General features: G+C 36.6%; 4 protein-coding genes across 4 annotated transcripts; 2 read left to right on the top strand and 2 right to left on the bottom strand.

Annotated features, from left to right (window-relative positions):
• On the bottom strand, positions 1-4,671 carry LOTGIDRAFT_158308 (hypothetical protein; the record flags this gene model as incomplete). Its single annotated transcript, XM_009051019.1, has 6 exons — positions 1-1,430; positions 1,638-1,734; positions 1,979-2,158; positions 2,597-2,709; positions 3,477-3,601; positions 4,115-4,671. The coding sequence occupies 6 exons, from the start codon at positions 4,669-4,671 to the stop codon at positions 1-3; spliced, it is 2,502 nt and encodes an 833-aa protein (XP_009049267.1).
• Positions 4,672-8,522: 3,851 nt separating this feature from the next.
• LOTGIDRAFT_213277 (hypothetical protein) lies at positions 8,523-16,390 on the top strand (the record flags this gene model as incomplete). Its single annotated transcript, XM_009051020.1, has 15 exons — positions 8,523-8,672; positions 8,990-9,035; positions 9,536-9,741; positions 10,071-10,198; positions 10,627-10,723; positions 11,179-11,263; positions 11,714-11,790; positions 12,224-12,332; positions 12,781-12,834; positions 13,469-13,611; positions 14,035-14,175; positions 14,385-14,527; positions 14,864-14,999; positions 15,440-15,589; positions 16,238-16,390. The coding sequence occupies exons 1-15, from the start codon at positions 8,667-8,669 to the stop codon at positions 16,388-16,390; spliced, it is 1,674 nt and encodes a 557-aa protein (XP_009049268.1). The 5' UTR covers positions 8,523-8,666.
• A 743-nt stretch (positions 16,391-17,133) lies between these two features.
• On the top strand, positions 17,134-18,165 carry LOTGIDRAFT_113206 (hypothetical protein; the record flags this gene model as incomplete). The annotated part of the gene is made up of 3 exons (XM_009051021.1): positions 17,134-17,227; positions 17,472-17,840; positions 17,918-18,165. Coding segments are annotated over 3 exons (711 nt in total), but the record flags the coding sequence as incomplete, so codon positions are not given.
• Positions 18,166-18,727: 562 nt separating this feature from the next.
• On the bottom strand, positions 18,728-20,765 carry LOTGIDRAFT_231004 (hypothetical protein). The gene is made up of 3 exons (XM_009051022.1): positions 20,634-20,765; positions 19,650-19,849; positions 18,728-19,382 (listed from the first exon to the last, which is right to left on the bottom strand). Exons 1-3 carry the CDS (start codon positions 20,677-20,679, stop codon positions 19,278-19,280), a joined length of 351 nt encoding a protein of 116 aa, XP_009049270.1. The 5' UTR covers positions 20,680-20,765; the 3' UTR covers positions 18,728-19,277.
• Between the last annotated feature and the right edge of the window lie 67 nt (positions 20,766-20,832).

Here is a 20,832-nt window from a genome sequence, read left to right on the forward strand (position 1 = left end):
TCATCGTCGCAGTTCAGGTTGCTGCAACCCCACTCGCGTTTTCTTTCTTAAGCTATTCAGAGCTAAGTATCGGCGACGGGAGTTTCTCTGCCCTTTTGGTCCCCGAATTAAATGAGGGTTGGGATATTTTGGTGGGTTTGGAACCTTCAGAGAATTCGGTACTGGGGTTGAAGAAACATTTTCTTTCTTTGGTTCTTCATCATCCATATCAAAAACTTCTAAATCCGAATCCAGATCGCTGATAACCGCAACCCGGTTGGAGAAATTTGGTGTTTTATTTGCCCGTTTCACTGCGACCAATCTTGGTGAGTTGACCGCAAAGTTGTCTGACATCACGCTGTCTGGTTCGTAGTCCGTAAATTCATCCTCGTCTTGATCAACGTCAGAAAACGCGTGCCGTACTTTTCCGTTTTTCCGGTTAGGAAAAAACGCGTTTCGTTGAGGTTCTACGAATAAAGGTGTCGTTTTGTTTTTGTTCTTTCGAGGAGAAATAATTTCACTCACAGAAGACATGGCGTCGTCAAACCCGCTACTAGAGGTGTTCTCCTTGGACGGCGGAAGCATCTCCTGTACCGTCTGACTGATAATTTCATTCGTTATTAGATCTTCGCGTGTCTTTTCACTACCGACTACTATTAGTTTTGATTCTGAAAATGAAGTAATGGCTTCCACATTTGTTTCCGATTCCGAAGTCTTATTTTGATCATTGTTCGAGAGGATTTCTTTCAAAATTTTTCCAATTCGTTTCTTGCCTTTTTCGTTTTTCTGTTGAGGTTTCGACGAACCAGCAGAAGTGGTCGACGTTGGTGGTTTTTCCGGAAGTGTGGTCGCGTCTTTCGCAATTTTAGGCTTTACATGCGACTCAACTCGACCCGGTGACGCAAGATTAGGCAAATCTGATAGTCGCTGGGACAAATCGAGCGCACTTCCTCCTAGTCCGTGCGACACCGTCGTCAAGCCTTTTCGTGTGTGTCTTTTCGGAGTGGTTAAAATAGATGGAGGTTCTTCGACTGAGTTGGGGATACTTTCAACGTAAGCTTCTACTTTCGCTTTGGTTATTTTCTCCGGCGTGTCATCACCGTCCGAAATAGGAACTGGACTTTCCATGATAACGCGCATGTTTTTTTCAGACCGGGTCGATTCGATGAAGGTTCGTTTGGAAAAGTCTCCGCCCATTCGGGATCCTGGCCTAGGTACTAGATTTGCCTCGTGTTGAGTGGACAACCGAGGTGTTGGCGTCTTGGCGTTGAAGTCCTCGACATCCTCCCCGCGATCGTCAAATGCGTCGTTGTCGTAACCGTCCTCGACAAACGACTCGTCTGGCGACTCCGATGTTTCTGAGGAACGACGATCATCGAGTGTCTGTGTTGAAGTTGTCACCTTTATGGATACAGACTTCTTCAGGCCCGGTCGTCTTGTTGATGATGGACCTGCAACAAAACACGGATTCTTAAAGACCCGGATTTAAGCTTTTGAGGGATTCTTCAACGTTCGTCTCATAAAAAAGGGAAAAGTAATTGTAAAAATGTTTTCTAATCTTGATACGTACATTGGGGTGCGGTGGACACTGATAATATTGAGGAATTGCAAAGCATCAAAGAGTTACCGGTTCAAGGTAGTAGAAAGGGGCAACATACCTGCATAGATCTGCATCAGTTTACTTCCAGTACATATAGATATTGGCTCGGATTTAAAATCGACAAAATAATCATCGTAAGCATTTCGTCTCTGCATCTGAAATACAGCCATTAGGTATGTTAAGAAAGACAATTCTGACATAATTTCTGTCGAGATCTCTGATTTAGCTGTATTCGCTAGCGTACAATCCAATAAAATCGCTTCATTTACAAACCTCAGTTAAGGTGACTATTGCAGTCATAAGTGCGAAAGTCGCATTTGCTTGACACTATAAAGATGATGCAACGACTGACACGACAGTTTCACGAAATACTGTGTTGAGAATAAAAAACTGGCTTACCTTATACATGAGGCGTTGTATAGAAAGACAAGGGTAGCAAGCTATCCGCCATTTTTTACTCTGGATGTTTGGGGGTGCGTACTCGTCGCCATTTGTAATATATAGTTTGGTGGTTTTTACTTTACATTTCATATTAAAGGCTGTTTGGCACCATTCTTCTACACACGCTCCAAGATTTATCTGAAAAATATATCTTTCCTTCAGTGTCATTTCCTGGAAACATCCGGTGAAGGCCCGTACATGGGCAACACAAATGTTGTAGGGGGTACAAGCCATTCTTTCACTGTGTAATATGAAGGGGATGGGGTGGGGAGGAGGGGGGACCAACCTCTTTCCATTCGACTGAGGTATTAACGCGAACTGAACATAGGTCGTTATCCTTGTTAAACATCTGTATTTTTTCTTTCTTTTCTCCTATCTGTTCAATTTATCCATCTAACACTTTCATTTACCCCCAGTTGTTTATGACTGCTTCGTTCGTCAAACAATAGAAGGGTCTGTTTAACTTGGGGTGTAGTTTCAGGGTTGGAACGTGAAAAGTCACTCCTACCCAAGTTTGTCATCTCGACATCCATTTCCGGTTTTTCAGTCTTCATTTTACAAGAATATGTTACCTACCTCAATACAGTACCGCCTCCTTGCTAACACCGATTCCCAAGATTGCTCGAAAGCCTGCTCTAAATGTTCTCTCACTGACGATTGGTTGGGATTTATAGCTATCAAACATGGCGCTGAAATTGAAGAAGATCAATGGTTGAAATAACAAGAAATCAATATAAGAGTATAAGATGATAAGTGTCACAAGCAGGGGCGTATCTAGAAAATACCTGAGGGTGGCCTAATGGCCCACTCTGAATATCTGATGAAACTGTGACGGGGCATGTCACCCCAGCATCCTTTTTAGAGAGTTCATTATTATAGCTAATGCTACTGTTTTTGGTAAATCTATTTCGCATCCTTAGTACACCATGATTGCTTTAATTCGATAAATAATCTTATATTAAAGCTGACATGGGATCACAAAAAGGGAAGGCACCTGTAAAGCACAGGGACGATCTCTTGTCAACAACATTTAATAAATTAAGAGATTTTCTAGCTATTGCAAGTGGATTGGAAACCCATATAGATTTATAACTATGTTTTCTGACTGTGGGAACCCTCTAGTTTTTAATTGCACCATTTTACCTTACACCAGAATGTTTTTGAAATATCTAAGAATCGTTTTGATTCACAGGTTGCGATGTATGAAGAGGCCATCTTGACAATGTCAAGGTATTACTAACTTCGTCTTGTACGAATTTGGATACTGGTTATTCGACAAATCAAGCCTTACCCAGTTCATCTGACGTGATATTCGGATTAGATATCGGAACTGATACCCCATCCGAATATCACGTAGGATAAACTGGGTAGGATTAGATTTGTCGCTCTAAGATAGAGGCATACATACGTTATCCACCAGAATAGGTTCAACAATGATATGTATTTAAAATTGTACCTGTTTGACCTTGTGTAGTGGCAGTAATTTTGTTATTTTTGATAATCGCAGTGATAACCGAGACTCTCTCTAACATCCAGAGGCGAACCTGTTTCAGATGACTCAGACTTTCAATAAATATTGTCCTGAAATTTAACGAAATATTTTCATCAGGCATTTTTGTCTCAATAAAGGTGAGCATTCCCAAGTTACACAGAAACTTCATAATATTGTTTACAATTGTATGATCGGTCACAAAAAAGACACTAGTGTCAAAACGCAAAAACACTTTGGTAAGGCTTCAGAAACATTCATCAACAATAACTATAAGAGATACTTGCACAGCTTTATTGAACAACAATCACTTTTATGCTACGTTTCGACATGTTTCTGCCGTCGTTTTCTCAAACGTTGCATAAATCTTTAACCAGTGATTGTGGTCCCATAAAGATGTCTCTATAGATCGTGCTTACATTTGCTAGATGCTATTTAAAAACAGTAACGCTCAAAAATCTTCTGCTTGGTCTTTGATTTTGACAGTTTTCGGCTGGTGTCAATATAGCTATCAGAGGCTGGAGTAGAGGCATATATTTCGGACTAGGTCTTTGATAGCAATTTGGTTTTGTTTCTAGTCCAAGAATTACTCTATTAGCACTTACCATGTTTTCCCATCTCCTGAAGGTGATCCTAGCATCGGCTGCATCATCAACGAATCATGAAAGAACACGTTGACCTCATCTGGGTCAAAGGTTATAAGGTCACCACGTTCCAAAAAGAACAAATCATTGAAACCTTTCGGACATTCCAGAAACTCGTCCCAGGTGATGATACTGAGTCCATAGTCACCTCTTCGGGATCTTTTGGACAAACGGCCCGTGGGTTGTGATCGGTGAGTTCCGGGTCCGGGGGTTGTACAATCCGTCACAAAACTTCTGTCTGTACTCCTTCCGGTTGCCAAGTCCTGAACTTCGGTAACTTCCGGTTCAGAATATCGCCTGGGTATTTCAGGAGACATGCTCATGACTGAGTCAAATTTTGAAAGGTAGCTGTCCACCATGACTGGTTTCGTTCCAGCTAAATCCATGACTATTTCAGCTCCTCCTATGGAAGCTCGTCCGGGTGTTCCTCGACTACAGTCCGTTCTGGAAGATTGGGGGTAATCACCAGTAGTCCTGCGTCCAGCATCTCTACCACAGTCCTTGTCTCTTCCTTCCATTGGCAAACACTCGATGGTCTGCAATGATTGGTTTGATCAGACGTCACTCGATTCGCACGCGTTTAAATTCCAATCATTCAAATCAAATTCTGGCTTTCGCATTTACTGAAAATATCCTAAAACAAAGGGCTAAAATTTTGTCACTGAATCACTGTTTCACTGTTACTCTTTAAATATCTTTAGATTCTGGTCACTCTGTTGCTTTCAGGGCACAAATCATCTATCAAAAAAATATCTTCAAACGTACATTCTTGGTCACCTTTCTATTTTCAAATCCTATTCATAAAGCAAACACGATCTCCTACAACAAAGGAATTAAATCTTTTCACCTCTTTTTATCAACCTCTTTCCAAACTCTATATTAAAACCGAATTCGTTTCATTAGAATAAATGTGAAATACCACACAGTCAACTTATTTGAAATTCAGAATCGGAAAAACAATATCCCCATCTGTGAGAAAATGGCGATCCAAATAGTCACGATCTGAAGTGCACAGAGAAATGGTCAGATGACTCACACGATTCAAAATCATAGTGACCATTGGCGATAGGGCGCGCATGTCGCCGTTGTTACATGGATTATCCCCTTAATCTATTAATCCCATCACCAATACGATAATCCGCTCTGATTTGACCAATGTTTTAAATTTGTTATTATCTTTGATTTCTAATTAGCTACAATTAATTACTAATCATTCCAAACGTTAATTATTTTGTTATTAGATAGATTGTACAGAAGTTTTCTTAACTTTTTATGTGTATCGGGGACACTGATAGAATCAATTTGCACCGTTCAAATTCTCAGTTAGACGTCTGTGGTTCCTGCAATTCCACTAGAAATAATAAGTGTTTTATGACTAATCGCAAAATATCAAACACTTAGTTTTACTGGAATTTCAGGAACCACTTTCAAGAAGTGTGTTATACAATAATATATTCCCTCGTCGCCCGTGTATTTTTTGTTTTATTTGCTCTCCGCTTTCTAAATGTCGTTCTAATCATATTGTATCTCAACTACCAAAGTATCCAATTGTTTTATATAAAACTACCATCTACCACGACCACCAACGCCAACAACAACAACCACAAATTTCAACAACCACGACCACCACCTACAACATCTACCTAGTCTGCTATCTGCATGATGCGGACGTTAACTTGTCATCTATCAACAACTACCTAGTCTGCGATATCAGTTAGCTGGAAGCTGGCGGTGCCCCTGCAAATATATTTGCCCCCCCCCCCCTGCAAAATTAGAACAAATTCTGAAATCAGTCTCTTTCAGCTATTTTGCCCAATGCCAGTGCAGCCGCCACCTTGGCAAATTGGGCACTTTACGGGCCTGCTACCTAGTCTGTTACCAGTAATGGGCGTTAACTTGTCATCTAATAACTACCTAGTCTGTGATATCAGCATCTGCTGGAAGCGGACGTTAACTTGTCATCTAACAACAACAACAACCTAGTCTGTGAAATCAGCATCTGCTGGAAGCGGACGTTAACTTGTCATCTAACAACAACAACCTAGTCTGTGATATCAGCATCTGCTGGAAGCGGACGTTAACTTGTCATCTAACAACAACAACCTAGTCTGTGATATCAGCATCTGCTGGAAGCGGACGTTAACTTGTCATCTAACAACAACAACCTAGTCTGTGATATCAGCATCTGCTGGAAGCGGACGTTAACTTGTCATCTACCTGCCAATCAATTGTCTTCATTAGCTCAATCAGATGCAGACGAGTTTCTGGACGTAAAACCCTGTTTTATTCATCAATTAAACATAAGCCTAAATAGTTGATCTGTTAAAGGCCTTGTGAAATTTTTATTTATTTATTATCCTCATTCGGCAATTCTCGGCACTTTCAGTTAATTTGCATAGAGTATGCGGAATTTTCGCGGTGGCCAGTTTGCGATTGTATGTCTTAAGATTATCGTAACAATGAAAAGATACGAGTTATAGATTTTACTGCTTCGTATAAGCTTTAATTATCCATTCTTCTCAAATCTGTTCTGCTCTGACTTGGTCAACCTTTTTAATCTGCTATGATCTTTCCACCTTTTCTCAGTCAGTTTTAATGATTTAATCCTATCGACTCATTAATAGTGATTTGAAAAAGGATCACGTATGCAGAAGAGGGTTACATTAAAACACTAAGTTATATAGATAAGCTACCGGTATTTTTGAATTAAAGGGACAGAGGCGCCGTTTTGAGGAGTTTATTTGAGTCTTGAATATATGTAATTATTCTTCAGAAGTATTAGAAATGTACGAAGATCGCATAATTCCTTCAAAAATACCTGAAAACTAGGAATTTCTCTTCCTATTTCTATGTCTTTTCTATTTAAGGCAGAGTCTCAAGAAAAGGCGTGTCGTCTTTTTAACATTATAACGCAAATAATTTTGTACACACATGGATTTGAAGGATCAAAATTCGACGGTGATTTGTGAATACCACTATACTGATTAGCTTAGCTAAAAAAATTATTTCTGAGAGGATTGATCAAACGGATGTCAAAACCGTCCCTTTAAAACACTAAGATATGCTACTGGTGCGTTTGAATTAAATACATACTACGTTTCGAAACACATACTGTAGTCCAAAAACTTAAATTCACTTCCATTTACATGTATTTCCAAACAATATTAGCCCGAAATATCTAAACGTAATTTTGTCCTTTAGACTTGTGTCGATTAAAAAAAATTCAAATAGAGTTGATTTGATTTAGCCTTTTTAATTAAAGGTTGGTTTAGAATTACCCTTTGAATTAATTGAAGCAAGTAGGGTTTGATAATATATCATATCATATTTTAACTATTTGATTAAGAAAACTCGGCATTATGTCGTAGGTAATGTGAACTTTTGTTTCTTTTAGAGGCGTAGAAATATTTTACTGTAGTCCGAATTGAATGATTATCTTCTCCTGTTTGGAACTCTTTGTGATTGGAGTTCTAAAAGGTCATATATTCCGGTCAAGGTGAAAAATGTACCGGTTTACGAATTTCAGTCGATTTTCTTCAATTTACCGAGGAATAACTCGCTTAAAAATAAATCCAGAACCCATATCTTGTGAGTACCTTTGCCCTCAATAGACGTAGAATGCAAATAATCCATAAGATAACCTTGACAACACCAATATTCAATCGTGACCTCTTGTGGAGCATGCGATATTTGGCTTCAGACAACAATAAATTTCTCCATGAGTCAAAACAGCATGTCAATGAAATACCGTATATTATATAATATTATCAAGTAAAAAATTTACCTTAAAGTGAAATTTTTGTCTCAGATCATTGCAATACTAACAATGGGTTATAGTCAGTTTCAGCTTGGCTCTTTAAGGGACAGTTGCGCCATTCTTTTTGACCAATCATACTTTAGTCTCACAAACAGAATTTTTTTTAGCTATGCCAATCACAGCTCACCATCGTAATTTGAGCCTTCAAATCCATGTGTTTCCAGAATCATCCGCGTTCGGATGTTAGAATGATGACTCTTCATTTTAAGATACTCTGTGATATATAGAAACAACATATATATTCCATAAGAGAATGTGGTTAATTTCCTAGTACGAGATATATTTAAAGGAATAATGCGATTTTCGTTCATTTTGAGTACTTCTGAAGACTATTAATATATTTTCAAGACTCAAATCAACCCCGCCAAAAATGCCCCATTTAGTACCATTTTGTCTTTTTCGATATATATTTTTGATGTATTGATCTTTTATTGGGACTATTTAGATGAAGCGATGGGGACGTTACGATCTTTATTATATTTTTATTATTTCACTTTCAACCTTAGATTTAACACATCTTAACAAATGGCCTTAACTTGTATGTTTTCAGGTAGAAACTGTCAACATGTACGCAGTTTGTCAACCAGTCCAGAAACACCACAACCTAAAATTCCTCAGGGTCCAATTAAAACCAATTCTAAAAGTAAAAGTACTGGTATCTTGCTTGGGTTGGCTGGAGCTCTGAGTGCTGTGATAATGGTTGTAAGTATATTAAGGGGACCGTGTGACCCTCTAGGCTGACTAAAATGTGGACATGGCATTCTGAATGTACCATTGTTAATATGTCTAAAATAGGACTGGGTAAAAACATAAAAATAATCGATTATCATAGCTATAATTTTAAAATTTAGAAATTAGTTTTTCGATCATTAAATTTTATAATGCCAAGTTACATTTTCTCCCGTGTACCTGTTGTTAGGTCAGTGATCTACTACTACTACTAGTAGTTACCTCTTCCACAAAATTTCCCTTCAGCACAAAACTTACCCACAATAAAGTATAACAACTATTTATTTCAGCTTTTTGTTGTTAAAAAGAAATCATCTGTTGAAAAGTTATCTGAAGGTAAAGATGAAATTTTTCTTTTGTCTAAATGATTGTTTTAGCAGGTGACAGAAGGAAAGAAACAAACAGGTTTAGGTTCATCGATCCTGTCTATCAGTTGGTGATACCTTTTGGTATCGATCTTTCCCGGAGACATTTACAGCTGAGTCGACTGGGATTTTGAGGAATGATGACTTGTTCATTTCCCATTTACAGCTTGGTCGACTGGGATTTTGTGGAAAGATGACTTGCTCATTTCCCCACTTACAGCTGGGTCGACTGGGATTTTGAGGAAAGATGACTTGTTCATTTCCCATTTACAGCTGGGTCCACTTGAACTATGGGGATACCAGACTTTCACAATTAGAAGCCACAACCGCCTTTTATTCGTCAGAACCTAGAAAATGACATCATGTAAAGATTATGAGATAATTCCAAGTGTCTGATAATAGATAAGATTTTGCAAAAAAGTTTGTCCTATTGGGCACTACCCTGAAGCCTGGTTCAAATTCCTTTTTTAGCTCCAAATGAAAATCCACCAATTGAAAATGATTCACAAAAAATATCAGAGGCACCCACAAGTCCAGCAGAAGAAGAATATAAAACACCATTAGACCCTCCCACAGAGTCAGTTGACCCCAACCATGTCCCTTATTTAATAATCGGTGCTGGGGCGGCAGCGTTCAGTGCTTATAAAGCTATCAGAGTCAATAACCCCACTGCTAAGGTATGCACTATGTATTATTCTCATATCTCTGGAAATTAAACAGATTGTCTGTGTACTCAGAGTTTTTAAACTCAAGAAACTCAATTAGTACCAGAAAAATATGTTGGATAATGTAGAATGTTGGAATACTCAGATGTTGGAAATCACTGAGAACACTGTAATCCAACGTCGATTTGTTCGATTGTCTTAAAACACATTTTAGACACATGTTTTTTTCTGATTTCTTAATTTTTTGATGTTCACAACTTTTGATTTTGGTGTAACATTGCAAGACTAATTTTGGCAGGTACCAGACTTTTTTATTTAAATGTGCCGTTGTTTTTCTCTAGGTTGTCATGGTAACAGAAGAAAATCATCTACCTTACGCTAGGCCACCATTATCTAAAGATTTGTGGCTGACCAAGGCAAAATCGTTTATGGGCATGAAATTTTCAAAACGAAAAGAAGAAGTACCTAGGTTTGAAATTACTAATTTATATGCCCAAAATATTTCTTCACAATGCCAAGCTTTAATGAATTTTGTACTTATACCTTGACTGCAATAGTTAGTATCATGGAGTGCAGTTATATGTTTGCTTTGTACCACAGCGAATACAGCTAATCATAGCCCTCGACAGAAAGGCTGTAAACATAATGGCTTTGTATTCACAGACTTGCTGTTAAGGCATCTCAATGGCTAGCGAATCCAATCACACTTCATATTAAAAACTTTGTGATACAAGAAAGATGACTGTAGCAGTCATAGTATAAGTAAGTGATAACTTGACTTTGTGAAGATGTTCTATGCCCTGTTGCTTTGTTAAATTCAAAGTTTACTAAATTAAACTCATTTATACTGACTGATGTTGTTAGATGAAGAAATTCATTTCATATTATTTTTTACAGTTTACCAATATATTTTGAATACAGTGCGTTATATACAGATTTAAAAGAAGTAACGAATAATAAGCGAGGCGGTGTTGCTGTACTTATGGGCAAAAAGGTAGATTTTTATTAAACCTCAGTAACTTGGTTTACATTGAGCTCCACTTTACATTGAGCTCACTTATTGAGCTTATCTAAATATGTACTGGACATGTTTATCAAGTCAAGACAAGCTTAACTTCAGGAGCACCTTCTGCAAGTCAGCAAGTCAAATTACATGTAGCTACTAATGTTTGTCTGGTATATTCTCTGTGGTATAGAGGGTTGAAAGGCACACCTCGGGCTGACTCTCGGAAGCACTGGCACAAGCCTCAGAATATTTCTGACTTTGAGGTAGATTCAACCAACCTAGCAGACAACAATCCAACTCATTAAGGTGACTATAATTAGGTAGATGATTGTCTCATATGTGGCTTTTGAAGCAGGGATAGTTTCTATGCCAAAGCCAAAGTCAACCTAGAATCCAAAAACCAAAGTTTAAACATTGCTCTATGTCTGTATTTGTCACTGTAGGTTATAAAACTAGATGCTGATAAGAAAAAAGTTATATTAAAATCTGGTGAAGAGTTGACGTATGATAAATGTCTTATAGCTACAGGTAATTCATTCATTCATTCATTCATTCTGTGGTTTATTCTTTCCTTTATTCGTTAATTTATTCAATGGTTTATTCATCCTTTTTTTTGTGTTGTCAATCATTGATCTTTTAATCTTCTATTGATTCTTTTATTCTTCCATTCATTCCTTTATTCTTTCATTCATTGTTGTTGGTCCCTTTATTCATTCAATCTGTAAATAATTCATTCATTCATTTACCAAAAAGAGTTGCTAGTTTATTCCTTCCCTTCATTCCCTTCCCCTCATTCATTATTATTCCAATCGTTCTCCAATCCATCAATTGTTTTGTTTAATTGTTGTGCCATCTGCAATTGTTTTGATTTTTGATTCATTCATTCTCTTACTCTTACTTTATGTATATCTCTGTTATTTAGTTTCTTGTTCCTGCTGCATTTATTCAACCCTCCCTCCTAATGTTCTTTATTTGCAGGAGGTAAACCTAAAAATTTACCACTGTTACAAAAAGCCTCACCAGAAGTTAAAAAACGAGTGAATTTATTCAGAACAGTAAGTCATAGTTTTTCTTTTATTTTAATTATTGATTTTAAGATTTTAATGATATTGTTCATGAAGTGTTATACACGAAGCCCTGTTTACAGTTAACTTCCTTGAGTGGTATTTAGTAACTGATGTTTGAATAACTGGACACAATTATATAGATAACAATTACTTTAATAAATAACTTGCGTCGTTTCCATGATGGTGCTTTTGTCTTTATTAATCATTGCTTGCTCGAAACGTCGCAAGTTATTTATTAAAGTAATTGTTATCGATATAATTGTGTCCAGTTATACTTTTTACAGTTAGAAATAAAGAATATAGAAGAAAATGGAAATAGATAGCTAAACTTTTAGGTTTTATCAAGGCAAAGGGCAAGATACGCCAAGTCTTCATTTTTATAATCATGTGAAGAAAATTGATCCATAAAATTTTATTTCAGGTAGATGATTTTAATCACCTGGAGGAAGTTACCCAGAATGCCAAGTCTGTTGCTGTTTTAGGCGGAGGGTTTCTAGGCACTGAATTGGCTTGTGCTCTCAGCAAAAAAGGTAAGATTCTCAAATTGACTGCTGAAGTAGCAGTGGTGTATCTAAGAATCTTTGAAGGTGCTGAGAAAAGACCACAGAATTGCCGATTGGGGGATCACCAGGCAATTTTCCCCTATGTTCAATGATAAGAATGCCCCTCCCCCTCCCCCCATATAAACGCCACTGTGAAGTAGACTTGAAGAAAGAAGACCTGACAATTGCATTCTTGTTTTTTGATATTTAAGTTATTTACAATTGTTTATTGGTTTCTATTGTAAAATAGTGGATACAATATTTTGATCTATGTAACAAGAGAATCAGTTTCCCAACAACATAAATCTTTTGAAATAGTTTGTGTTTCAACATATTTCCTGAGAATATTAGCCCAAAATTTTATGGAACCTAAAAAATATCAGCCCCTATCTAAATTTTTCAATGCACTACATATTCAAGTTGTTTGTATTTTTAGGTCAAACAAATGGAATGAAAGTTTATCAAATTGTACCAGAGACAGGTTGGTGGAGTTTTATTTTTGACTGTTAATTCTCCGTCGCAGCATTTCTTGATGAATTGAATTGAATTGAATTTTTTTTTTTTGAGCTAGCTAAATGAAATTATCAAGCCAATAAACTAATAATATCAATAAAATCAGTTCAATAACCATTGTGAATTATTCTAGATATTCTATATTTAAAGATGGGTTTCCTTATTTTCCAGTGTCAAATTAAGCAAACTATTTGATTAATTGGTGTTTCTAATAAATTATCATGTATTCTTAATCATATCATTATGTTCTTATTGCATATAATTAAGAGTTTTAACCAATCATAAATGTCCATGTATGTACAGTCTGGATAAACAAAAAAAGATTTTTTGAACTTTTTTTGATCGGTCAATCATTTGAATTCTGCTGGTAATTTAGCTTATTATGAATTAATTATGGACATGTGAGACAAACTGGTATTTTTCCAACACTTCTATTTTATTTTGGGAGCCCATTTTGGGAGCCCATCTTTAAGTGATTTCTGTCAAGTGCATTTCATCAGCCCAGTCTGCACACTAAAAAGAAACCTAGAAGAATACTGCTTTTTGCACTGCATTAAATAGTAAGAATATATCACTTAAAGGCAGTTTATTTTCAATTTTAGGTGTTTTAGCCAAAGTTTTACCACAGTTTGTATCTAAATGGATGAGTCACCAAGTCGAAAGAGAGGGGGTGGAAGTTATCTATGATGATAAACTATTTTCTGCTGGGTTTAAAGACGGCCAGCTGGAATTAGAATTACTGAAAGGACGATTGGTATGTTGAAACCTTGAAACTTATGTATAGAAACAAACTTATACTCAGACTTATATTCTTAAACAACCTTGAACTTCGACACCTTTCAAAACAGCCTTTACCTCTGTCTTCATTTGATAGAAACAACCTTGAACTTTGATTTCATAAAAACGACAAACAACCTTGAACTCTGACTTGATGGAAAACACCTTGACCTTTGACTTCACTTGAAGGAACATCTTTGACCTTTAATGTGACTTTAACCTGGCCACGTATTCTCGAAACGATCTTAGCGCTAGGATGTCCTAGAACCAATGTTAGAAGATAAGAACTTAGGACATCCTAGCGCTAAGATTGTTTCGAGAATGTGGGGCCTGATTCTTATCAATCCTAAAATTTGAACTTATTCTTTATTATCTTGACCTTTGACCTGATATATTCCAGTTGAAAGTGGACCAGTTGGTGGTAGCTGTAGGTATTGAGCCTTGTGTGGAATTGGCTAAAACCTCAGGTTTAGAAGTTGATAACCAACATGGTGGATTTAGAGTCAACTCAGAATTACAGTCAAGGTCTGATGTCTGGGTGGTGAGTATAGCAATTTGTAAGTTTGAAAATGAAAAATATTATTTTGTGTATCAAGAAATGTAAAAATGAATGCAAGTTGTATGAAAAAAATGAAAGATGCCACAAGATATCAACAACAATAATTAAGATTAAAATATGTTAAATATTGCTCTAAACATCAATGATAAAGCCATTTAGAAATATTAAAAGAACCTATATTATATTTCTAGGCTGGTGACGCCTCATGTTTTTATGATATCAAGCTGGGTAGAAGGAGGGTGGAGCACCATGACCATGCTGAAGTTAGTGGAAGAGTTGCAGGAAGAAATATGACTGGGGAATCCAAACCATATAGACATCAGTCAGAATTCTGGTGAGGAACAACAGAGTCTTTAGACTAAAAATTAAAACAAAAAAATAGTAACAAGGAATTTGATTTTACTGAATTTTGAAATAGAATTGCTGGGTTCGTGAGTCGTGATCATTTGAGCCATGTCCCTTTATGAATAAATACCTGGTACCTCGGTTCACTTTATCCAAATAGATTTGTCTGAGGCAGTGTGTTTTTACCGTTCAAATATGCTCAGTTATGCTGTTTATATTACATGATGTTTTCAGCTGTTTTTCTGCTGATGTTTTCAGAGATTATAACATTTTTTGGAAAAAATCATAAATTAATTAAATTTTTTGGACTGTTTGATATTTGTAGGTCTGATATAGGAACTAATGTTTTTATCCGAGCAGTAGGTATCACTGATTCTACACTACCTACTTTTGGTGTGTTCACACGATCACAGAACAAAGAAGGCAACACAAACAGTTCAGAAAATTCAAAAACTGACAAAGTAAGTCTTTATTTCCTTTGAACCCACAGGTACTTGAGTGCAGTACCAAATACATATTTTTCTTTAAAGGGATTGTAAAACATTTACCTGTATCGGGAACACTGATAGTATCAATTTTCAATCAAACGTCTATGACTCCTGCAATTCCACTAAAACTAAGTGTTTGATGACATCTCTAATCGCAAAGGGTTTTATGTGATAAGCATATTTTGCAATTAGTGATGTCATCAAACGCTTAGTTAATTATTTAGAAAACCTCTTTACGATCCAATTTTTATTAATGAACTTAGTTATGTTATAAAGAGAATTTGGTTCCTTTCAACTAACACATTTCTGAAGAGCATCTCTTATTTTCAAAGTATAGCATGACAGTATTCAGACTTATTCAGAAATCAAAAGTATTCAAGTGCTTCGAATATAACAATGTATTCATCTTTTAGAATTCGCAGCAAATTTCAACTTTAGAAAAGAAAGACAACTCTGATTTAGAAGAAGATTTAGATAAAGGAGTGATATTTTATTTAAAAGAAAACGTTGTAGTAGGAGTACTGTTAATAAATATATTTAGAGATCTTCTAATCGCCAGATTGGTGAGTGGTGTTTGAGTGTAGAGGCTTTCTGGATTCACTTGGCATTGTTATGAATGAAACTGATTGGGATGCATTGGCACCATTTGTAAATTTTCAGATAAAATTAATTGCTACACCTAACGGGGCTAAAGGTGCGGGCAGACGAGCTGTCATGGTCAGAGACTTTTGTCGCCGATTAGAGTCTTGTCTTGAGTTTCAACGACTGGCACAGGCACACGAGGAGACAAAAATCTCCAGTCAGTCGTTTTCCACCTTGTCGATTATCACGTGCAGAGCATGCAATTAAAAGGAATCTGATTGGATGATGATCGGAGACAATTATCAAACTTTGATATTATAAATGCAGTCGTTGAAGCACGAGCACACGCAAGATTTTACTCAAGATTCGAGTTGGAGACAAAAAGCCCCGACCAAGACCGCTCGTGTGTCCACACCTTAAAGATGACAGGCAATGCCATACAGTGTGCAATGAGAGAAAAATGGCTAAGACAGCAGCATTAGCCTGCTCTAGTTTCGTCATTAGCCTGCTCTAGTTTCATTTTACAATTGTCAAGGCAACTTTAACATGCATAATTTAAGATAGGAGTTAGGAATAAAACCAACATTTCATCTAGCATAACAGTTTGAAACTAAAACATTTTCTTCCAGGTAATAAACGATGGCGCGGAAAATGAAGATCTCTACGAAGTAGCAAAATTATTTTTTCCACATCCAAAAGATGATCTCGAGGAGGAACCCACACCAGAAAAAGAAAAGCCACAAATTTCGGAATCCGATAAAACACAGGATAAAAAATCGTGATGTGACACAAAAATTATTGACAAAATGTGAATAGGTTATCTGAAGCTCAAATCCATAATTGAACTTGAGGTAGTGCTAAATGAGATTTAATATCTGTCATGAGAAGTGATGTGTCATATTCCAAAATTGTTGAGAAAATGTGAAAGAAACCTAGTAATTTAAAATCAATAAATTTCAGTTGAGTGTCCTTAATTCAGATGTGTTTTGATCAGAAAAATGTTTGTAAGGATTAAATGCTTTGTTCTAGAACTTTTCTTCAAGACATTATTTGAAGTTTTAAAAATGGTACATAGATATTGAGTATATTAAGCTTAAATGTGTGAAACTGAACTTCAGGTTGTTCTGAATCAGAGTAAATGTGAGTCATCTATAACAGACTGAAGAAAAATAACCTCATTAGGATGGGACTTAAGTATAAATCTTGTTAGATTACAATAGAGATACAAATTGTCAGAAAGAAATGAACTTGTGATCTAATATCAGATTCAAAACACACTTTTATTCCTTTTGTCAAAAATGCAGCTGTGCATCCTGCATCATGCTTAAATAAGGTTTGTAAGGTTACTGGCCTGATGAGAGTTTTGTATTAGAAACAAGTGTCATCTAAAAAGGAGTTACTGTCAATAAGATATGAGCGATTTTGTAGACTGGACCAATTTCTTATGAGTACTCCTTTCTGTAGACTGTTTATTTGGCTGTATTACCTTAATCAGTCATGTCTGAATAGTGGCTGTATTGACTAGCCATGTCTGACTAGTGGCTGTATTGTCCAGTCTTGTCTGACTAGTGGCTGTATTGTTCAATCATGTCTGAATAGTGGCTGTGTTGTCCAGCCATGTCTGACCTCTGGCTATGTTGACCAGCCATGTCTGACTTCTGGCTGTGTTGACCAGCGATGTCTGACTAATGAATGACTGTATTGTCCAGCGATGTCTGACTAATGACTGTATTGACCAGTCATGTCTGAATAGTGGCTGTATTGTCTAGCCAGGTCTGACTAATGACTGTATTGTTCAGTCAGGTCTGACCAATGACTGTATTGTTCAGTCAGGTCTGATTAAAGACTGTATTGTTCAGTCAGGTCTGATTAAAGACTGTATTGTCCAGTCATGTCTGACTAATGACTGTATTGACCAGTCATGTCTGATTAATGACTGTATTGACCAGCCATGTCTGACTACTGGCTGTATTGACCAGCCATGTCTGACTACTAGCTGTATTGTCCAGTCTTGTCTGACTTGTGGCTGTATTGACCAGTCAGGTCTGACTAGTGGCTGTATTGTCCAGTCATGTCTGATTAATGACTGTATTGTTCAGCCATGTCTGACTACTGGCTGTATTGACCAGCCATGTCTGACTAGTGGCTGTATTTTCCAGTCATGTCTGACTAGTGGCTGTATTGTCCAGTCTTGTCTGACTTGTGGCTGTATTGTTCAGTCATGTCTGACTAGTGACTGTATTGACTAGCCATGTCTGACTAGTGGCTGTATTGACCAGCCATGTCTGACTAGTAGCTGTATTGACCAGCTTGTCTGACTACTGGCTATGTTGACCGGCCATGTCTGACTAATGACTGTATTGTCCAGTCTTGTCTGACTAATGACTGTATTGTCCAGTCTTGTCTGACTAGTGGCTGTATTGTCCAGTCCTGTCTGACTAGTGGCTGTATTGTCCAGTCATGTCTGACTTGTGGCTTCATCGCCCAACTATGTCTGACTAGAGCTCTAGACTTGTTTAGATTGTATTCACCAGTCATGTCCTGTGGAAGAGCTTGATTGCTGCTTGGGCTGTATTTAACAGTCATGTTTGATTGAAGCATGAAAATGTCTTGGTGATTATTGTGTACAGTGACAAAAATTTAAGAAAACATCTGTTTTGTATCTACATTTCTGTTAAATGATTTAAAATTAGATTAATAGGGTATATAATATTGTATATGCAATCAGGAATAAACTTTTATATTTAACCATTTTTTTAAATCTTTCTTTCAAAGAAGATAGTAACTTATGTCCACAGTAGCTTCTGTAAAATAAGCTGAAAATCATGAGATTGAAGGTCACTAACTCTCAAGGTTTATCAGGTGTTTTTTTTTTTACAATTTTCGTCAGAATCTTTGGCCAGACAAACAAACAGATCGACGAAATTTAACCATTCCATTTATGGGTAGGGTATTGGGTCCGCAAAGATAGATTTCTAGATTATGGAGCACCTCTCCCCACATCATGTTAATGGTGCGGGCCAACAAACAGTCTCAATCGCTGAAAATCTTGCATGGGCCCATGCTTCAACCACGATATTGCATTGCTGACAGGATTTATAATATCAAACAAGTTCGATCATTGTCTCCAATAGTTTTTATTGAGCATCATCATCAAATCAGATTAATTTTCTTTAATTTCATGCTCCACTCATGATTATCGATATGTAGTACAAAATGACTGACTGAAGATTTATTTCCTCGTATGACTGTAGACAGTCAGTGAAAAAAACAGGGACGAAGACTGTTCGTGTGCCTGCATCTATGGCTCTCGTCAAGTTTCAAAAACAATTTTGCCATTCTAGAATAAATATACCAAATTAACAATATCGGGGATGTGGACTCTTGGGAAAAAATGTCAAGTTAACAATCCCAGACATAATAGTGTCAAATGTTTTAGTAGCATACCCTACCCTGTCTCACTCTATAAAGATCTTTGACTTTAAAAATGTTCACTCTATCATGTAACAATATCAGGTTTGTGGACTTTCAGAAGGGGATATCTAGTTGACAATCCCAACTGCATGAAGCATCAGGTGTTTTCAGAGAATGAGCACTCAAAAAAAGTATTGACTTTTAAAGTTTTTACTAGATCATATTATAACAAAATTGGTTCTAAATATAAATATATCACTCCTCTTCATCATAGTTATTGAGTTTCATATCTTCTGTTAAAATCAGGTCAGAATTCTTAAACATGAATGGTGCTACTAGGAAAACATCCAACTTGTACGACTGAAAAATAATTGAAAATTTGTTTTGACAGAGGACGTACCGGTATTTCTATGAGAGAAATGTGTTTCTTTTCAATGCAAATTTACAAAAAATTGTTTTATCAATGCAAGGATATTCTAATGCTAACAGTACTATCTGGAGGCTGATCTTCCAATTCTCATAAATATAATGGAAACTTTTTTAAAATTTCACTTTGCTCGGATAATAGATTAAATAAAAACTACATGCCAAGGACAAACTGTCTTAGTGTATATAAAACAAACTTACTGCAATTGACACAACTATAATAGCTGCAATGCTTAAATATAATTTAGTGTTCATGACTTTCTGTGCTTCATTATAGGTCTCTGACCAGGCTTTGGTAGGAATCGGCCTAAAATCCATGTGTCTCTTTGATTCCACTAGGATCTCTAAATCAGATTTTCCCCCAGCGCTGCCATGTCTCAATGAGATGGTTGATACAGCTCCTGTTAACAAAATTGTAAATAAAATCAATCATGTCAATCATATAATAATTCATTGTTGATTAGAACACTTCTTCTCATGAGACAGTTATTCACTCTATCCAAATAGTTTCGTATGAGGTGGAAGGCATCAGAGGTTGTGACTAGCAAATGTTTTGTCCCAGATTCCCATTGAGCTATGGAACTTGGCAAATAGGTACTATGTCCTGAATATTCACTGTAAATTTCAGACAATGCTAAATCCTCTATCCATCTTCAATAAATTTCAAATTGTTTTGAACCAACAGGAATTTTTCTGGAAGAGTACCTCTCTGCCACATTTCACATAGATAGCTCAACAGGAAGCTGGTGAAATGTCGGAAATATAAGAGTCTCGCCCAAGATTAAACATCAAAATTCACCATTCATTACCGAGACAAACTCAGCATTACAGAAACTGCTGAGGATTGCCAAATGGTAGCATTGTGTTAGTTACATCTTTAATATTTTCCAATTCATTTCACCTGATGAAGTTGTTTCAAGAATAGCAGACAATGAAAGCTTGTAGAGTAAAATACTTTAGTCACTCTTAAACAGTGTCTTCTTTTTGTTTTTTGAGTAGCATTGAAAGCACAGGCACTTTTGGCTATCAAGCTAGGTAAACTATAATAGTAAACGTACTATGACAAATTGGCCAATAGGCCTAAATGGTGAACAATTCATAGACACCATTTCCACTTTTCTCATAAACATTTTACTTGTTTTCGTTACTGGTATATCAAAAATGTAAAACCCAGGCTTTACTTACGGGGCAGTAAAGAGGTTGCCCTTGGAATCGCTCTTGACAGCATCATATTGTCGGTAGTTTCGATCTAGATTTACGAAATATTAGAAGTGACCTTTTTTCATCTAAACTTCAGAAGGTGAGCGGAAGTCACATAGTCCAAAGAAGTCAGTCCCGAAGAAAACTATTTTGTTTCAACCTAGTATATTGAAAAAACATTATT

Source organism: Lottia gigantea, assembly GCF_000327385.1.
Source record: "Lottia gigantea unplaced genomic scaffold LOTGIsca_16, whole genome shotgun sequence".
Classification (NCBI taxonomy): Eukaryota; Metazoa; Mollusca; class Gastropoda; family Lottiidae; genus Lottia; species Lottia gigantea.